This window comes from Cavia porcellus, unplaced genomic scaffold (assembly GCF_034190915.1).
Source record: "Cavia porcellus strain 051 isolate PalLab524CR breed Dunkin Hartley unplaced genomic scaffold, mCavPor4.1 scaffold_12, whole genome shotgun sequence".
Lineage (NCBI taxonomy): Eukaryota > Metazoa > Chordata > Mammalia > Rodentia > Caviidae > Cavia > Cavia porcellus.
Window position 1 is genome coordinate 33,646,018 of NW_026947495.1, and position 20,625 is coordinate 33,666,642.

Consider the following 20,625-nt stretch of genomic DNA (forward strand, 5'->3'; position numbering starts at 1 on the left):
CCACCTTTTCACTAATTCCATACTGTTCCCTATTTTGTGTGTGCTGTCACAATATTTAATTTAAATCTGGTGTTTACTCTTCTTTTAGACACATATATAATGTAATAGCTCATCAATAAGTATTGTAAATACTATACTCTTTTCAACAAAAAAAAAAAAAAGAAAGAAAAACACCTTACTCAATGACCTCTTTTTCCTCTTTTTTAGTTTAACATTTTTTTAGAAAAAGTAGTAATAAATACTGTATTTCTCTTTCATGGGCAAATCTTCTTTAATACAAAGCAGGGCCATTCATGAACTGAAGGGAAAGAGAATAAAGCCACACCAGCAAACAAGCCCATTTTGAGAACCAGGGCCAAGTAACAAGCCACTGCCAGACGGGGTACAGCTAGACCCAAGCCCCTTCTGGCTCACAGGCTGACAAACAAGAAGTACCAACATCCCAGCCACTCCCCCAAAAGCAAACGGCTTAGCTGGAGAAACACAGGCTGTGATGATGGCTTTCAAGGTGAAATGCAAGTGGATGCCTGTGGTGCTTTGGTGTTTCACTAACATTGCAGGTCTAGGGCCAGTGGTCTGATCATAAACTCAGAGATACTGGTACTGTGTGGCTTCTGGTGGCGGGCTCTCCTTCTGAGGTTGTAGCCATTGTTAATTCCCTATGGTCTCCTTTTGAGGTCTGATATTGTTTCCATTGTTTTGTTGGGTTAGTTTGTGTTCTCTTTTGCTTTGACTATGTTCAATCTGATGGCAGGAAAAGCTATTTCAAGGACGGCAAGATATATTATGGTAGCAATTTTGGATTTACTATTGGCTTGCTTTGAAATCCTTTATTGTATTCATTGTTTTATTTTTATTGTTTCTGTTCTGTTTAATTTTTGCAATGTCCAAAGTTATTTGCACCTATTTTAAAGACATCAGCCATCAATAATTACCATTAATTATAGTATTTATTGTTGATTTTGTAATGTTTCAAAGTCTTATATCTCTTACACTGGTTTGTTTTGATTGATTTTATTCTGTTTTATCTGCTTTAAAATAAAATTTAAAAAATACAAAGCAGGTGAAGAACTCATTCAGGTAGATATAAGTAATCAAAATTAGACCAATCAAATTTATGCAACAATTTTAACCAAATCAAACAAACAAAAGTAGCAAAGGAAAAACTGAACATAGGTGTTTTCTTATGGGATTAAAAATGTTTTTATAATATTTGCCTTTATATAATAAGAACTCATACAGAGATAGAAGAAAAGTAGGACAAAATACCAAGAGAAAAAAAACAGAGAGAAAAGATAATTCAAAAAAAGAAGAAAAATAAAACAGTAATAAAAGAACAAGGATAAGAGCATAAATGATAATGATTCCTATAAACACAGAAAAGGACAGAAATGACATAAAGCATCCTAAAACTGGACAGTGGATTAACATGCCTCCAAAATTATATTGAAATCACGTAATGAGTATCTTAAATACTGATATTTTAATCCTTTGTTATTTATATCCTGTGCACCATGAAAAAATTCTTATCCAGTAACATATCAATAAGCTAATGAAACTTTTGCTTTAAACATGAAAAATTCTGTCTTTATAAAATACAATGCACATCTCCCATTAAGTTGACTGACTGAGAAAATAAGGAGAATCAAAAGTTCAGTTCAGTCTGGTCAACTTAGTGAGACCTTGTCCAAAAAAAAAAAAAAAAAAAAAAAAAAGCCAGAGAAAAACAAAACAATAGGGTGGGGATTTTATTTAGCTGAGTGTTAGAAGGCCCTAGGCTTAATCTTCAGTAAATAATTTTTTTTAATGCAGTAAAATAATTAAAAGGACATGTTGTAAAAAAAGAACCAGAAATTTGCTGAAAATAGAAGAAGTATCATCAGGATACCAGAATAGAAATTCTAGAAAGACAGACAGGATCAAAAAGTAGACAAAGCAGAAGCACCATCATACCCAGACATCATAATTGGTCCCAACTCTTTACGACGATGGCCTAAAGAATATCCAAACTTGGAGTGAACAAATAAAATCAGCAGAAATTGAAAACAGGGATAAGTAAGCAAAGTAATTGAGTAGGTAGGATCCAGCCACTGGGAGAGTGAAATCTTGTCCTTTAGCAGGGATGTTGAGCCTGAAGTCAGGAAGGAGCTGGCAGCTGAGAAAAGGTCTCACAGACGTGAGGAGTCGTGATTCTTTATAACTGTAAGACAGTTTCTCCAAGAGGCAAAGTAGTTGTAATACTCGATGAGTAGAGAAAATACAGGTTGAGCATCCCTTATTCAGTATGCTAGGAATCAAAAGTGTTCAGAGTTTTTTAATATCATGGAATAATTTCATAGAGATAATGAGCTATCTTCGGGAAAGTAACTCTAAACATGAAGTTCATTTATGTTTCATATTTTTGTGAACATACAATGAAAGAAATTACATAAAATATATTTGGATAATTTTTATGTATGAAATTTTCGTGTTATGGAACTTTCCATATATGGTGTCATACTGGTAGACAAAAAGTTTCAGATTTTCAGGATTTCAGAATTTTGGATTAAAGACGCTCAATTTATACCATACTACCCATGACAACTGCTTATTCTACTTAATTGTATCTTTCAATCATAAGTGTAACCTGATGTTTCAACAATGCCCTTCCAACATTCTTGATTCAGTGAAAAAAAGGCAATAAATGGAAACATGTATCTAGTTGAATAAAAAAATCTTTTATGATAGAACAGACCCAGATGTAGAACATTTCTGAGTGATCTTTTCTGCTACACGTTTAGAGAGAAAAAAATGTTTTAAATCCCTGAGAGAAAAGTAATTTACCTGCAAAGCATCAGGAGTCAATTTGATATCACACTTTACAGCAGGGGTGCTAGAAGATGGTGGAACATTTATTTTTCAAAGTTAAAAACGAAAAGATTGTAAGACAAATATTCAATTGTGAAGCAAAGGAAAATAGTCACTGAGGTGAGACAATCAAAAAATATCAATCATATGTTTTTATGAAGACGAAACAGTATCATTCCAAATAAATTCTAGAAAGAATAATAGTAGAATGCAGGAAAAGAATACTAGTGGACTTGACCTAGAGTTGCACTGTGGAATATCATACTCACTGGACACATAAGATTCAGAAACCTGAAACAAAATTCAGTCTCACATGCAGTCAGTGACTACTGATTTAGACTGCAAGGAATTGGACACTCCATCATTGAAGAAACTTCTGTTTCTCAGCACTTAATTTAAGGAAATCAAGAAGACAAAAAAGAAGAAGAAACATTTAATTTTAACTTTTAGATGTTCTCCATTATGAGACAAAATTTTAATATCTAACCTAATTATACTCTCTTAAAATTGGAACTAATATTTATCCACAGATAAGTAAGTCACCAAATATTTATGAAGGACAAAATAAAATACTCTAAACTTTGCGAACATAAAGAATAAAACTGGAAAGTGATGATGGAAGAGAAAGGGAGAGTAAATGCATTAATTTATTTTTATAGGACAAGTAATTTTGATACATTAAAAATGGAATTAGACAAATACAATTAATAATGAAGAGAAAGAAGATAAGTAATAAAACTATGAAGGCATTAAGTTCTTAATTAAGTGGGTAAGAACCATCTAAAGGTAATGTGTTATAAGCAGAAATATGGGACATAAGAATAAAATGATTAACAAAAAAAGAACCCAAAGAGACCTGTTAAAAATGACTATCTTTGGGAGCAGTTTACAGCAAATGCTTTATTCTTGCTGCATTTCTTTGTGGTTTAATTTTGGTTTTCACCATGGAAATGGATTGCTCCTATAGTTTAAAATTTTATTTAGCATAGTTGTTATGAACTTATATAATTATTTTATAAAATAAAAGTACTTTTGGTCATCAAAATTAGTCTAATTGTTTCCTAAGGAAATCCTTCTTAGGATATGGTATGAAGGAGTATCTTACAAGAGATTAGCAATGCTTACATAACATGGAAGGCATAGATAAAGCATAAATTCTAGCCCTTGAAACAGTAGAAATTAAATTTAAAATTTTTAAATTATTTTCTGTACACTGGGTCATTGAAATTAAAATGTATGAGCAAGTTAATCAGTAAGAAGAGTTTGGAAACACAATCTAGAGGAGAAACAATAGGGCTAAAATGACAAGACTCCCCTGAGGGCAAGTTCTGAACCCAAGCACGATTTGGGAAGAACAGGAAAAGCAATGTACAGCTGACTGGGGGCAATCTAAGTGCTTCTGAGGACTGGTTCTTGCCGAGGGAAACCCAGATGTGCAAAGTATTACGAGAATAGCAGCTCTGGGCTCCTAGGAATTAGGAAGCACCATAAATCTCAGGAGAGGGAGTGTTTGCAAAATTTCCAGCTCATATTTGCAGGCTCTGGAAGTTCAGATGCATTTTGATACAGGTCAGATAAACAAGTGGACTTTTAGAATACATTTCTTAACGAGAATCAAATTCCACATCTCCCATAGGCTGTCCGTAATTCAGGATAAAGAATGCTACCTAATCCACAGTTTGCAACTACATTTAACAGGCTCATCTGCATTGTCACAATCTGCCCATATTTTTGCTAATAAACCAGTCAACTCTGGACACCGTGCTGGTCTCTAAAATTTCTTTTTGGAACATGTCTAAGATTTATGATGGGAATTACTTATGGCAGCTGCACTCTTTCCACTGGGTTTATACCACCATTTGGTCTAATAACTCTTTATTGTGTGACTATCCCAGTATAAGCTTCTTCAGAAGGAAAAAAGGGCTTTCAGTAATCTCCAACAAGAATGCCCAATGATTTGCTAATGGTAAACATCATTTTGAAAGATGAAAAAGTGAATAGATGAATATAGAAATAATATTTCTGTAAATGTGGACTTCTGAAAATTACTCATTACTGCTGGTAATGCAATTCTGATGAAAAAAATACATGCATGATGACTTAGTTTCGTTGTGTTCCCAAAGTATTTTTAGCTGAATAGGCAAAGTTTCAGTTAGCATTCAATCATGTTATTTTCTTGAAAGAGGTAACTCTCAAAGTAATTTGTGTCCAAACTTCACTAACGCATAACGTGGGTACCTTGAAGACATTGCTCATTTAAAAATCATCCGAAGTCTAATTATATTTCCAAAATAAGTAGTTTTCAATCCAACAAGGATAATGTGGTCATGAAGAGGATGTCCAAATCCACCAATTTACATTGATTTGGTTTGGCACTGCTTTCAAAGTTCTTGAAATAAAAAAAGGATGACACGTGAATAATTGTAATTTGGATAATATTCCCAGGACTTTAGGTTTGCCATTTTGAGAGTTATTCAGGGAAAGGGTAATCAACCTCAAGTCCATACCTACATAATTTATAATTGCTAAAATTCACTGATAAGTTCCAGATTATTTTGCAAAACATAATACCCTCCTTTTTAATATGTACTTTGTCATTTTCACTCTATTTGTGTAATTTAAAAAGTATGATATCAGGAGAGCATGAGCCATTCAGAGCAGGAGCCACTCATGTCAGAGATGATTATCATTCAGGAGATGTATGGTGCTGATACTTCTGAGTCTGCAGGGCTTGGAAGTTGTGTCAAGTTAGACTCACATTGCATCTAATATGTTTCACTTTACTTCTTTTGCTTTCTGGTTTCTATCTTAAGCCACAAAGAGTTTCTCTGCTGTGACTCCGTTCCGTAACCGCAGTGGTGGTGCAGGTCTGAATTAAGCCCCTGTCTCCCTCATCAGTGCTGCTTCTTTTATCCCCCCAAAAGATGGGTTATTAATTTAGGATGAAGCTGCTTTCTATACACAGTGTAGTGTTTTCCAGTTGGTCACATGAAATACATCCAATTCATTCTACTCTTTCTAATGTTTTTGATTATTGAAGTTAAGAAAAATTCTACTGAAATTTACAGAAAGTCAAAGGGAATGTTTCTTATGTTATAACTTCAAATACCTGTGAGAGAAAAACATTTTGATACTACAAATTTCAGCCTTCAAAATACAGTTTGCAATGCAAGACAACATATTTATTTCAATATTTTAAAAAGAATATAATGAGAGTCTTATCTTTTCAAAATAAAAATGCAATAAATATTCTGCTCCTCATAAAAAGGGGCAGCATATTAAAATGTGGTTTAAGTAAAGTTGTGATTTGCAATAAAAATTTGTGGGAATTCAAATAATTACACTTGTCACTGACCTCATAAAGGTCGAGCTAGTTAGGGAAACATATTAATTAAAAAGGAAGATAGAGTCAACTTTTCATTTTTATTGTAAGTATTATTAATTTACTTTTTCTTTGTAATCATGATCTGAAACAGAACTAATAAGTGATTCTTCTAAAAAGAAGTTAGGATTTCTCATGGGAGAATGCAAACCCATATATTCTACTGAAATTCCTAATTTCTAAGACATTTCCCCTAAAGCAGTTGGTAACCTACAGTGGGAACATCAGGACAATTTTTTTTTTTTTTTTTTGGTCAAGCTTTTTTAACCTTGGATAGTTCGTGGTGGCAGTCAATGATGTTATACTCCACACTGAGTTCTGAATGACGCTTGACTATGATTTAAACCAATGCTGTTCCCAAAGGCCCCAGAATTGTAACCATAGGCATTTTTCTATGGACAGTCCAGAACACTAAACATTAATTTAGAGAAATCAAAAATACTTTTTGTAGTGGCTACATGTTCCAAAAAATTAAGTGGAAAACTTTTAAAAGGAGCATACCTGCTTAATACAGTTAATATTTTAAAAATTAATCATATCATTTAAAATTATATTGGTTAAAATTAAATAACAACCAATATCTAATCATAAGGAAGAAAAGTAACAAATTCTGCATATGGTAAACTTTTAACTTCTGTGCATATGTACATAAATGTAAAGCCAAGTTCAACTTGAATCAGTATTAAAACTAAGAATCAAATATTAGAAAAAATTTAACTCTTAAAGATTATAGTGACATTTATGGTGTCAAGTGCACACTATACTCTGGAAGACATCAGAGTACCCTTAGCTCAATTGATTTATTTTGTGCACCAAGAAGAAAAACTACATTTGATTTTTATAGATATCTGTATCTTAGAAACTTTGACCACTTACTAACAGCCATATACAATTTCTCACAATCCATACTTCTCTGGAAGGTATGGAGTCTTAGTAATTTAATATTAATTTTAGATTATTCTAGAACTATAAAACTCACATCCAGTAATATATTTATTATTAGATACTCAATTTTTTCACTATTGTTCAAGTCATTCTATAGTTTATTACATAGAAGAATAAAAACCCTAACTGTTCTAAATTTTGTCACTAAGATCAGTGCTACAAATTATGTTGGTCTACTCTAACCTCCAAATGAAATATTTTCCACTGTGGTGGTGATTTTCCTAATATAAAGTATTTAAAAATACAGGCATGGATAACGCACTGAAGGAGCTTTACCCATGCCTGTAAAGTCCTGTGAAGCCTTTATTTGTTACAGTAGGACAGTGATTTCTCCCAGTATATTAATATTTTCATGAATTACAGTGATTAACCCATAGAACTTTCTCAACTTCCTAGACAAAGCTTCTCTAAAAGATTACAGATATCAAAGAATACACATTTCTGGCATTATATTATCCTATATTATATTTATACCTTATTTTCTGGTATCTCATTCTTTCTAATAACCAGCTCAGAAAAATAACCAGATTCTACAAATAAATGTGTAAAAAAGTAATTGATCCTCCAAATCAAATCATTTTGATGCCCAGTTCTAAAGTAATCTGAAACTCATATCATCATGTTGGCATTTTTTATCCCTCCTCAACATAAAAAAACATTATTTACCATATGCAGAAGTTACCTAGCTTATTACACATTTGCATTAGGATTTTCATTCCGTAGTTTCAAATAATCAGACCAATGAATTCTTTTCAGGCACCCTTAGTAACCTTATAGGGAAGTAACAGTATAAAAGAGGTTCTTTTTTCCTCTAGTACAATTGTTATATTTTTGTTGGGACTAAGTCTTGAAAAGGCCGTGTAATCCCATGCTACCTGTAATTCTTTTGTGATTCAACTATCCTCAGATATATTGATGATCAGCTGTCACTGAACTTTTTAAGATTGCTCAGTTTATGTTGTAGAAATTTGACTTTTTCTATTAAGAAGAGATGTTTAATAGCTATTTACTCATCTCTTCCTTCTATTTATTTTTCACTTCTGAGTTCTTAAATATACAGATATAAAAACATGTCCTTTTGTTTTCAGGTCTAGATGTTGATGGAATATATAGAGTTAGCGGCAATCTGGCAACAATACAGAAGTTAAGATTTATTGTCAACCAAGGTAAGTGATTTCTTTATTTCAAGTATTTTTTCCAGTAGTTACATCTCTAACAATATTTCAGACTCTGCACTGTATGTGCTGTGAATACGTAATGAAAAATATCTGAAGAAAGAAAAAGAAAGCTGTAGAAGTTTTAAAATTATCACCAAAAAAGTAATAGACAGTTTATTTGGAAAAGATTGAAAGAAAGGAAGAATAATGGCCCAGTTTTTTAAAAGTTACTGGCTTGGATCAGAAGTTTAGCTCAGCGGTCTAAGTACCTGCTTGGCAAACATGAGGTCATGAGTTCAATACTTGCTACAAAAAAAAAAAAAAAAGTTACTGGCTGTTTACACTTAACATATATTGATGAAAGACAGGAAAAGAAGGAAGGAAGGAAGAAGGAAAGAAAGTCAAAATCACTCGTTAGAAAAATGTATAAGTAGGAATAAAAAACTAAAAATTAACAAATACATATGTTATCAATGAGGTACAAATTAGAACAATGAGGGATGACTACAAACTGATTAAGTGGTTAAAATGTAAAATACAACACCAAATACTTGCTAAGATACAAAGTAACAGAAACTCATTTCTGACGGAAGTAGAAAATAGTCACTTTGGAAAATATTTGATAGTTTTTATTAAAAGAAATATATTTTATACAACTCAGCAATTGTACCCTTTGTGTTTACACAAATGAGTTGAAAACATGTCCGTACAGAAAACTGCATAAAATATTTACAACCATTTTATTCAGGAATTTAAAGGTAAGGCTGAGTTACAGCTCAGTGGGAAAGCACTTTTCTAGCACTTTTTCTCTCACACCAGAGAAAAAAATGAAGGCATAAAGATGTTCTCCAATAAGTGAAATGGATGAACAAATTTTGTATATCCATATAATGAAATATTACTTAGTGATAAAAAAGACTCAGCTATCAAGCTGTGAAAAAACTTAAAGGGATCTTAAACTTAGACTGCATTAGGCAAACTGTACCACATTTTGGAAAAGAAAAACCTAAAAAGATAACAAAAGTGCAATAATAACAAGGAATTTAAAGGGATGGATGAGAGAGATGACAGGTACACTGTTAGAAAATAGATTCTGAAAGACAGTTGAAAAAAACCTGTATGATGCTGGAATTGTAGATGTATGTCATTATATATTTGTCAAACTCACTCAATTGCTGGGCAGGGTGGTTCATGCCCATAGTCCTAGCTATCCAGGAGGCTGAGCAAGAGAAGCACTTGAGTCCAGGAGTTCAAGAACAGCCTGGGCAAAATGGTAAGATGGCATCTTAAACAAAGAAAACATAACATATACAACACAAAGAGTGAACTCTAATGTAAATTGTGTATATTAGTTAATAAAAGTATCAGTTAATATTAGTTTAACTATATTAGTTAATAAAAATATTGTGTATATTAGTTAATAAACTAATAAAATATATTAGTTAATAAAAGTATCAATATTGACACATTACTTGGAACAAAGTTACCCCACAACTGTAAGATATCAACACCAAGGGAAAATTCAGAAGTTAGATGGGATGTATGGTAACTCTATGTACTTTCTGCCCAATTACACTGTAAATTTAAAACTACTCTTAAAGTGTTTATTAATTAAAAACTAAAAAATTCGGAAATAAACAAAAATCCTAAAATATTGTAAGGTGGTATTACAGATAGTTCATGCATCCAATAATTCAATAAATGATATAGAACCTGACTCTCATTGTTTCCTAACATTTCATTAAATCTCTTTCTGATTTTGTTCCTTATCAGCCAAAAAGGTTGAGGAAAAGATAATGTTTTGGAAACATGTGTGATAATTAAATTAGATAATATGCATGTGGGCTGGGGATTTATCTCAGCGGCATAAGCGCCTGCCTTGTAAGCAGGCAGTCATGAGTTCAATCCCCGGTACCGATAAAAAGGAAAAAGACAAAAAAAAAAAAAAGATAATGTGCATGCATTCCTTTCTTAATGTGTCCTATTAGTTTTCCTAGCAATTAAAAAACGCCAATGGTGTTTTCAAAAAGTATTTACAAAAGTCTGCATACTCTGGATTCCCTCTTGACTGCTGGCTCTTCTGAACTTCCTTTGTAATACATTTGAACATGAGTTGGGATAGGGGGCAATGGTGATTAAAACCAGTTTCCTGCATGCAAAGCAAGTGCTCCACCACTAAAGTACAGCCCTATCCCTACTCTGTTGCAATCTGAAGGAGTCCTTCCGTATTGGCTTGTTGTGTTTCACAGAGCCTTTTGACACTCTCTTCCCCATACCTCCTATATCCTTCTGTCTTTTCCTTCTCATTACCCTACAAAAGCTTCCTGTCTGGTAGAGTTCTCATTTTTTCAAGGCTCATTCCATTAGTATTTTCCTTCAGGAAGGCTAAAATCTAATTTTTTTTTTCTGTGTTCTCATTTTGCTACATAATTAAATTTACAATGGTATAGTCACATCTGATATTTAAATTTTCATCAATATAAGACCCACAGATTTAATGCCATCATTTAGAGAGAACATAATCAAATATACTCAGGGAGGGTATTTCAGGAACATTAAAAATGGAAGTCTTGGTGTCAAAAAACTGGATAATGGTTGAAATGTTTATCTCTCTCACAAACTATAAAAGGTAGAACTTGAATCATCTTTGCAGTTTTTTTTCCATTAAATATCACTAGTCCTGGGCCTCCAAACAGGAAGTTTTTAATGTATACTTGATAACTCTGTATATGTGTCTGTATGTGTGTGTGAGAGTTATATGCATGCAGAAGTATTAAAGCTGGCAAAAGTTAAGTTTCAGTGCCAGTTAACCTTGATTTTCAATTTGACTAGATTAAGAGACTCCTGGAAAGGTGATTGAATCATAGGAACCTATACTCATCAGTAGATAATCCATGGTATTCATAGCTGAATATGCACTTTCGAGGTGAGACTGGGGGAGATAGGTCACTAGGGGTGTGCCTTTGGAAGATATATTTCTTTCTTGCATTCTTCCCTTGTGCTATATTTCCAGGCTACCATGTAATGAATTGCTACTGCCCTATGTCCTTCTCCAATAATGTTCCTACCTTGCATCAGTTGTCCATAGACTGATACTTCTGAAACCATGAGAAACTTAACCACCCTCCATTATGTTGTAGGTGTCTAGTATACTGTCCTGGCAATGGGAAAGCTGACCAATATATTTTCTGTCAAGCCTGCTCAAATAGAACCACTCTTAAATTTGATTGTAGCAATTTTGGACAGTTTCTGCATGACTGTTGTTTCTGAGAATCTCAACAGTTCTGCTTATTGACTAATGCAACCCTTTTCAGAATTTCTCTCTATTTTGGGAAAAACAAATCTAAACTTTGCCTCATTTATTTATTTTGGTCCATTGGACTGGCCCAGGATGCCCCTTCTGAGGGTAAAAGTTGGATAAAATAGTCCAAGCCTGTTTCATTCCTGTTTAAAACCATCTAAAATAGTTCCCGTAATGTATTTCATGCTGAAACCATATCCTGATTGGAATTCTAGACAGCTGGGCAACACATTTCTTCTACAAAGACAAAATCTCAAAACAGAAGTCATTCTAGAAAAAAAAATAGTTGCATTTCCTGGCTTAAAAATTATTCTCAGCAGTTTGTAAAGACAAAATAATATCTGTAATGAAAATATGAAACTGTTCATCTCATCTTTTGCAAACCAAAGTTTAGCATCCCATGAGGCTTTTTAACTATTCATGTTTCCACAAAAATTGACAAGTAAACCTGACAGAGGCCTGAGTTGATATGGAGTAGCACAGAATTTTCAGGAAACTGTCTCCCTGGTTTATAACAATGTCAAAATGCAAGATATTCAACTCAAATTATGGCACATTCAGCACTTCGATACTGGTGAATTTGTCCAAGTTGTGCTGTGGAGTTTTTTGAATTAGTTGATAAATGAAATGTGTGTACCTGACCCTTTCAAAATTTGCTAATTAGATTATCCTTTGTGTGAGTGTTCTGGACTGCCCCTATAACCTCCTGACTAAAGCCATACCTTCCCTTCCAACCACCCAGGGCTCTAAAGCAGTTCAGATTTAGAACAGAATCAGTACTGGAGACAAAGAATCTGTGCATATGCGGTGGTCTCATGTGGTGTGTGTGTGTGTGTGTGTGTGTGTGTGTGTGTGTGTGAGTGTGTAAATAGAAGTGATGCAGTGATTGTTTCACGAAAAGAATAAGGTGCCATGTAAATGCGATGCACAGATTTTTGAGTCTAAAATGGAACATAAGTGTCCTTAGTATACCTCTGTATATTGACACCTTTTATTGCCCCCATTTTCATTTAACACAATGTTTCTTTTTAAGGAGATTCTTTTTAAATAATGAGTAAGTCTTACCCACTGTTAGACTAGACAAATGAAAACTGACTTTGCAGATTTTTCAGAACAGTTGAATTGCAATTTATGTGTTTCACTAACTTTCTTGAATGCTATAATCATCAGCAATTCTAAATACACCAGTTGAATGATTCAATTTGTTTTGGTTTTCTGTTTGACTCACTAAATCAGAAGGAATTAGATACCCTTATTATACTTCCAGATCAGATGACATACAAGTTAAATTCAAAGTGATCATTTTTGAAAAGCGTTTCCCAATTAAAACTAGTAATGATGATGATAATTATTAATGTAAAAGTAACTAAAATTTCATAATTTATTATGTAGCAGGCACTGTACTGAGTGCTTTACATATGTAATTTAACTTAATCCTTTCTTCAACCTTACAATATTGTTTCTTCATTTTAAAAATGAAGAAACTGAGTTACAGATGTGAATATCCCAGATGCAAGCAACATACAAGCAAAGCTAGTGCTAGATCTCAGATCTCTGACTCAGAGCCTGTGCTGGAAATCATCACCATAATTCTGCATTTTTCATTCATCAATTGATGATTGTATCCTATTAAAGGCAGAGATCAGTGTTCTCATGCTACACACATTTGTTTGCGACTTTTAGTTTCCATCTTGGTTCTTGATATTGGTAAGTGATACAACTGGCGTTTGCCAAACTTTGTTCAAAATGAGAGGCACTTGGGAAAATGCCAGACACCACAGTTATAAAGAAACCTGGCACTGCAATTCTCTGCAGAGCTTTATGTGTCTATGTGTGTACCAAGGAACTACTTTAACACAATATTCTGTTTCAGCCCTGAGGAAAAGCACCAAAGATTCTCAGTTTACTGGGCTGTCATTGCATTAGTGCACACTGCGTTGCCTTATTTGTTAAATTTGGTGACAGCTTTCAGTGACATTTTGCTGATGCAACTCTTTTGCTCTGTGCAGGCATCCCCTAAAGAAAATTGGTCCATGACCTTAGATGTCATCTTGTCATCATCCAGTGTCATAGCGTTGGTTTTTCAGAATGATCTATGACCTCCTGATGGTTTTCTAACATGGGGGAAGTTTTACAAAGGACAGACTTCAGCAAGGAGGATGCTGCATAACTGTCTTGAGAACTTTTGACAGTAGATCTTAAAAGTCCCACTAGGCTGAATCCCTCTGGTCCCTACATCACTGCTCGGGTTCAGCTGCCATCCAGGCTTATTTCCCAAACTGCAAATTCAATTCAGATTCCCTTTGACATCACTTAAACATCCTTTTCCACCCTTTAAAAATTGGTAAGGGAGATTGATCGTCTTTTTGGAAAACATCAGCTATGAAACTTCTAAGCCTGTGAGCCAGTGAGAGAGCTAAGAAGTACTGAGTGAAATTTTTCCAGACTGGCATTTTTTGGTTCTCATCACAAGCATTCCCTGTGACTGTTTACCTGAACTGGAGGGAGTTGCTTCTTACCAGGATTTTAGGTCTACTTTCCTTAAACAGCAACAAAATTTTAAGGAAGACAAAAACGCTCTTCACTCTTTCTCTTTCTTATCAGGAGGAATGAAATAAATAAAACTACATTAGCCAATAATCCTAAATATGTGTGAATATGCATATACATGTATGTTTGTTTGAAGCAGAATAAGGATTTTAAAAATTAACTTCTAATCTTGACCTTTGCCTAACTTTATCAACACAGATATCATTGCATAATACTACAAATTAGACATTGGCTCAAAGAGATAAATTTATTTCAAACATCCTAAGAATAAGCTCCATTGAAAACAAACTGTTAGAAAAAGACAATCTTGAGTTAGCAACTCCATCTGAATTACTTTCATATAGATTGGTACCTTAGAGCAAAGCACTAACTTTAGAGGCGATTCCTGTGCTTTTCACATAATGTGCAGTGTTAAAATTGAATAAAGGATAGGAAGAGTGAGGCAGAATGTGAACAATTGGCAGGTCCATCATGAAATAAGTGATTGGATGAAACAGAAAAAGATTTGGAAAGGATTTCAAAACTTCTGGTTCTATTCTATTCTGTATTAAGTCTGTTCATTTTTCTATTGAGTGAGTTTATGTTGCCCTCTTATTATTTTTAAAAAGAGTATTTCCTTAAGCCTACTTCACTCTCAGCGCCAACTACAGCAACAACAAAACAAACTGTTATTTGCTTTATTCCTTCCACAGAGCAGTTTTTTGGTAAGTCAAATCATTGATATTGTACCTTTTGGCCTCTATGTGACAAGACTATCTCTTAACAATGATTTATTTTTCCCATTAAAGTTGAAAAGATCAGTTGATCATAAAAGGCCAGACTTTAACATTGTTCAGGGCTTTGAAAACTTTCTTAGACCTTATTTTTATCTCCATTGAGTCAGAGAGTTCAAAGACTATTGATGATGAAACTTGTATTGCTGTCTAGCTGCTTAAGAAAATGTATTGGTATTAGTAAATAATCCTGAGCACAGAGGTCAAAACAATAAGCTCTTTGTGCTCATACACATTTGTACAGTTTCTAGTTTGTACATTTATTACACAGTATATTCCAGTAACAAGTTTATGAATTATTTTACTTACTATGATACAAGTACATCTCTGGCTACTTATTTTTAAACAAAATTATATCATGCATTTATGGTGTGTTATATTTGATAATTCACTGTAAACCAGCAATAAAGAAGTGATCCAAAATCTGGTAAAAAAAAAAAAAAAAAGGCAGTAGCCTTCAAATGTGGAAAGAATGGTCATTAGAAACTAAAAGGTCTGACTCCTCATGTTAATTCTGATCTGTTTTTGAGTCTAGTGAAATCAGTTTTAACCATTTCAATCTCATAATCTTCATTTCCAAAATGGGAATAATAATGAAAATGTGAAGATTTTAAAACTGAATTAATCAAATGATAATTAGTATTTAATAAAGATAACAGGAATTTAAATGATATAGGATCAGTGTTCAGTTACTTAGCAATAACATAACATTAAATAATAATCAAATATTATTTTGCTTCCCACCTGATTGCATTTTCTTTCATGTTAATAAATTCATTTCCAGAATGAAAAACTAAATATATGAAAGCTGTGCAGATTCATTGTTATCCAAAAATTGATCTTACTACTACCCAAATGCACAGGGTTTCTAGATTTCTATGCACAAAAAGAAACTTAATTTTCTTGTCAATAAATTTTGGTTAGGTAATGTAACTCAACTCCATTGAAATTTTAGGTCCTAATTTAGTGCTGGCTTTTTCCATGTAGATTTGGCCATTGCATGAAGAAATTAACCAAATCAAATTAATGTAACTACTAATCTGTAAGAATCCCGAAATATCTCTAGGATATTTATAAAATTCACCACCACCATCATCATCATCACCATCAAAATTAATGAGCAGTTACTACAAGCTTAATGGAAAAATACTCTAAGATTACTTCTACTCTATGTTCTGTAGCACTGTTCCTCACCTGGATGCACATCAGAATTGTATTGCTTGTCTACAGCTGCCTGACAGCATCACTGCCTGGATCCTCACCTGGAGGCAGATTCACATTGTGGATGGCAAGATCTAATTCCTTGTAGGTTGTTGGACTGAAGACCTCAGTCTATCACTGGCTTCCAGCCAGAGGCCTTATGAACCTGTCCATTGGCCATCTCACAGCATGGCAACTTTTTTCATCAAAGCAGCAAGGAAGAAAGATATTAATAGCAAGGCAGAAGTGATAATCCTATATAACATAGTCATGAAAATCATATCACATCAACATTGCTATTTTCTGTTGGCTAGAAGCAAGTGACAGTTGCCACCCACACTTGTGAACAGGAGATTACACAAGGCATGATCACAAGGAAAGGCATGCGGTGGGGAGGAGCATCTAAGAGCCTGTCTGTCACAAGAATCAAAGTTTTCAAAACTAAAAATTTTGCAGCTCCCTCAGTAAATTCCATGCAAAATGTCTTGAGTTGAAGTTATGAGTATGTATTTTTAAAAACTTCATAAATTTGAGAACTACTAAATAATAACTAGGTAGCTTTGGTCTGGCTTTCTAGTGGAAATACAACTTACAAGGTATGAGATACACAAAGTTTAACTTTGGGAGAAGCAGAAACTGATCTTGCATCCCTTTTTTGTTAACCAGTTTTCTAATGATTGGAAACTTTCTCTTGGGTTACTGATTAATGCAATAATAGTAACTTTTATTAACTGAGTCATTATAATAATGTCACAGGTGTAGCATATATATTATTATCATGATTAAAACCACTGACATATGCTTCAGTTTGTAATCATTTTCCAATGTTGTAGATTCTAGAATAAATGAAAAAGAAAGATGTTTTATGTAATGATTTGCTGACAAAACTGGAGTAAATAATATTGAAAAATGTAACAGAATCATGCCAAGGTTCATAATACCTAATGTTTAAATGAGAATCTACTACATGGCAGGTCCTCAAAGTGAGACGTGTCTCTGAGTCTCATAAAAGTTAGTAAGGTCAATGTATTTGTTATCCACCTTCTTCCTATGAGAAATACAGACTTCTGGAAGTTTAAGTAACTTTTCTAAGGCTACAAAGTTATGCATATGAAACCAGAACATTAATCCATTTAAAACTTACTGCAAGAAATATATTACTTGAATGCTGGATTCAATTTACCATAGGGGAAGGAACAGAAAGCTATTTTCTTCTTTTCAACATCAAAGAATCAAAAACCACTTATTTTTCAGCATTATACTATATTTTCCCAGTGTCCAGCCTGTGGGATCCTTTCATAAGGGAAAATCCTACTCTCAAATGTCTTTTCAATAAATAATCCTGTGAGTTTATTGAGAGTGGAAAACCTGATTCATCTTTGTATCTCTAACATGCAAAGTTCCTGATATTTTGTATGCACTGACATTATATAATAAAATTAAAGAATGATGACCTTCTAGTGCAATTCAACTCTACATCAAATGACCTCCTTGGTACATTTGTATTAGGGTCCAGTTCTTGTGTGTCTCAACAAAGAAAATGCACAGAGTATTTTATATTCTACTTTCTCCTGAATACCTGTAATTTAGCACTTTATTTTATACTGGGTGAAAAAATCATGAAACAGAAATGACTAGTGAAAAAATTCATACTTTGTTCTTTGTCTCCATAAAACAAAACTTGAAGAGAAATCAGTTATAGTCCCTCAACATAGCCTGTTATTAGAAATTAAACAGGTCAGGCATGGTATCAGGAGTGGGTATAGTAAGATTTGCCATCTTAGCCCTCTAACATGCTGGGAATAACGAGTTAGAAAGAAAGCTGCAGCTGCATAAATATCTGTGCTTTCATACTGCTCTTGTTAACCTCAAGGCCTGAATTTGGAAGGTATGACCTTTTTTTGTTATCACACAGGAAATCCCTGATGCTGATAATTACAACTTTAAAGATTGTCAAATATTTCTATTGCACCTCTTTTGCAAGGTGGCCCGTGTACTGCAGTAACATTTCCTAAAACTGTGCTGTAGAAAAATAAGAGTGTGATCATCTCCTTCGAGCTGTTTCTGAAAATGAAAGAAATAGTTGCAGAGACAGGAAATTTTTTCTTCAGGTCTTCACACACACCAAAGTTTGCAAATATAGAGGCTGAAACTACATTCAAATGATGGTCTGAAAAACTGAAACCACACAGGCACCAAACCCCTTTCTCTTTTATGCTCTCAAATCAACTGGCCCATTAGAGAAGAGGTGGCAGATAACCTTTTAAATTTTCCTTCTTTCTGGAAATTCCAGAGCAGCAAGATTTGTGTGAAACTAAGAGGTGTGTTCCATTAAATAAGATTTTGATTCTACAGGATTCATTTGACACATATTTGAGGAGATTGTATTAGGTGGCAGCTATTGTATGAGCCACTGAAAATGCAGCAATGAAGAGAACAAGTGACATTTCCAATCACATGGCCCGATATTCAAGGGCATTCCAGCCTATGAACAAGCAATTAATTTGAATGAAATAGTGTAATTCCTGCAGTCTGAAGGGCTAAAGGAACACAAGTTTGAGCCTAGCCTCAACAACTTAGTGAAAGACCCTCTCTCAAAATAAAAACTAAAACTTAGAAAGACTGGGAATGTAGTTCAGTGTAAAAGCTCTGGGTTCCATCTCCACTACTATAAAGAAAGTGAAAAAGTTATAAATTCTGTTCCTTGCTTCTTAAATGACAGCAGGGATTGGTGGCATCTGATTTTCTTGCTATATCACTGCGTTTTGATCTTTTACACTTCTCCAGATTGCTTGTCTTTGTGTGGTCTCATCACTCCCTGTTGCATGCTTCCTTGAGTGAGTACCCTCTTCCTTCTTCTTCTTCTAAAGATATTTCCTGTCGTGTTCTGGTAAACATAAGAAGCTCACTAGTTTTACTGTGCTTAGGATGTTGGAATCCAAAATCCATTAGCCCCTTGAGGCAGAGAGTGTGTGCATATTATTAGACAGGTCCCATTGCTAAATCAGTCTGTTGTTCAAAGCAAGAGGCATACCACCAATGGTTCTGCTGACTGATAGACTCATTTCCTTGACATAAACCTCATGATTTCTGGGGTAAATCTCAATAAGAATTAACTTATTCTGTTACGTTTCCACAGCATTTTTAGTTTTTATTTTCATGCATTTTGCGTCTCTCCCTTTTCTGACTTGCAGATGTTAGAGGATGAAGTGTGCGTCACAGTTAACCTGAGAATTCCGCATCATGACTATTATGTACCACGCTCATTGATTTTTAATAAAATTCTCCCTACAAGGTCTTTTTATTTCTGCTTGCAAAATATTTAGCATCCCATTTTTGTCCTGTGTTCTACCAGGGCCTAATCTGGGTTCAATCATCCCCCGCAGCATAGAGGGGGGGGCACAGGAGTGAGATGTTAGAGTCTTCATGTTAGAGTCTTCACTGTCACCTGATGACTGCTAGTCAGTAAATCTTAATAAGCTCACTTTCTCCATGCTTGTACCATGTGCACCCAACTATTTTTCCTTTCTTGCTCCCCCATTTCTTTATCCACAGCTCAACATTAGTAACCCTACTTCCCGAGACTATCCAGATTTTCCAAGTTATAGTCTTAGTCTGAGTGTGGTAGCTCCTGCTCATTGTCGTTACTGGGAAGAGTAAGGTAAGGACGCATAAAACAAGGAAGAGTAAGATCAGGATTATTTAAACTGTCTGGTAGTGAGGTTTCTCCATGAGGTATTTTCGATACATAACAATTCAAATCACACATGTCAACAACTGTAAACCCAACTCTGTTTCTGACCCAGAAAATATATTTCTTATATGTTTAGGGTTATTCTTACTTCCAAATTAATTTAACCTTAAGTATAATTTCTGATAGCATAACCCTCACTACTAACATGAATATTCTCTATATTAAAAATTTAGCAAACTGCAAAATACAACCAAAACGCAAAAGGCCATGATCAGAATCATTTGAAGTGCTGGTCAAGTATACTAGCTAGATAAACTCAAATTACCAAATTACAAAAAATGGAAGCTCAAAAATAGAAAACAGTTTGGATGATTTTTATTTCTGCCTTGATTTATATCACCTTGTATATTTACACAAGAAACAGTGTTCAAGTCTTTTTATTGTCCTGGGATAAGAAAAGGCAAGACTAACTACAATGCAGCTTCATGACACAAAAGTCTGTAACTGGTATTAATGAACTTTTTAAATGCTAATTTGAATGGTTATTCCAACATAAAGATGCCTTAAAGCAAAACTTCACATTTCTTATCTGCTAAAAGCAATGTGTTTGCATTCCTTACAAAATAAAATGGTTGAAATAAGGTTTTTAAATAGCTTAAAGTTTCAAGGGCTTCTCTTGTTCACAGTTATTCTTTTAGAGAATAGAAATTTATAAAATCACATCCCTTAATGATCCCTCTGCTAGAAAATGGAAATGCTCCCAAGCATGTTCCACC

At 33.9% G+C, this 20,625-nt stretch overlaps 1 protein-coding gene across 2 annotated transcripts in view; it reads left to right on the plus strand.

Annotated features, from left to right (window-relative positions):
* Positions 1 to 20,625, plus strand: part of Arhgap15 (Rho GTPase activating protein 15) — a 591,921-nt gene that overhangs the window by 388,424 nt on the left and 182,872 nt on the right. For both annotated transcript variants that reach the window (XM_003478711.3, XM_063259030.1), the window contains exon 11: positions 8,263 to 8,340. In XM_003478711.3, coding sequence (XP_003478759.1) covers positions 8,263 to 8,340 — 78 coding nt within the window. The remainder of the gene's footprint in view (positions 1 to 8,262; positions 8,341 to 20,625) is intronic.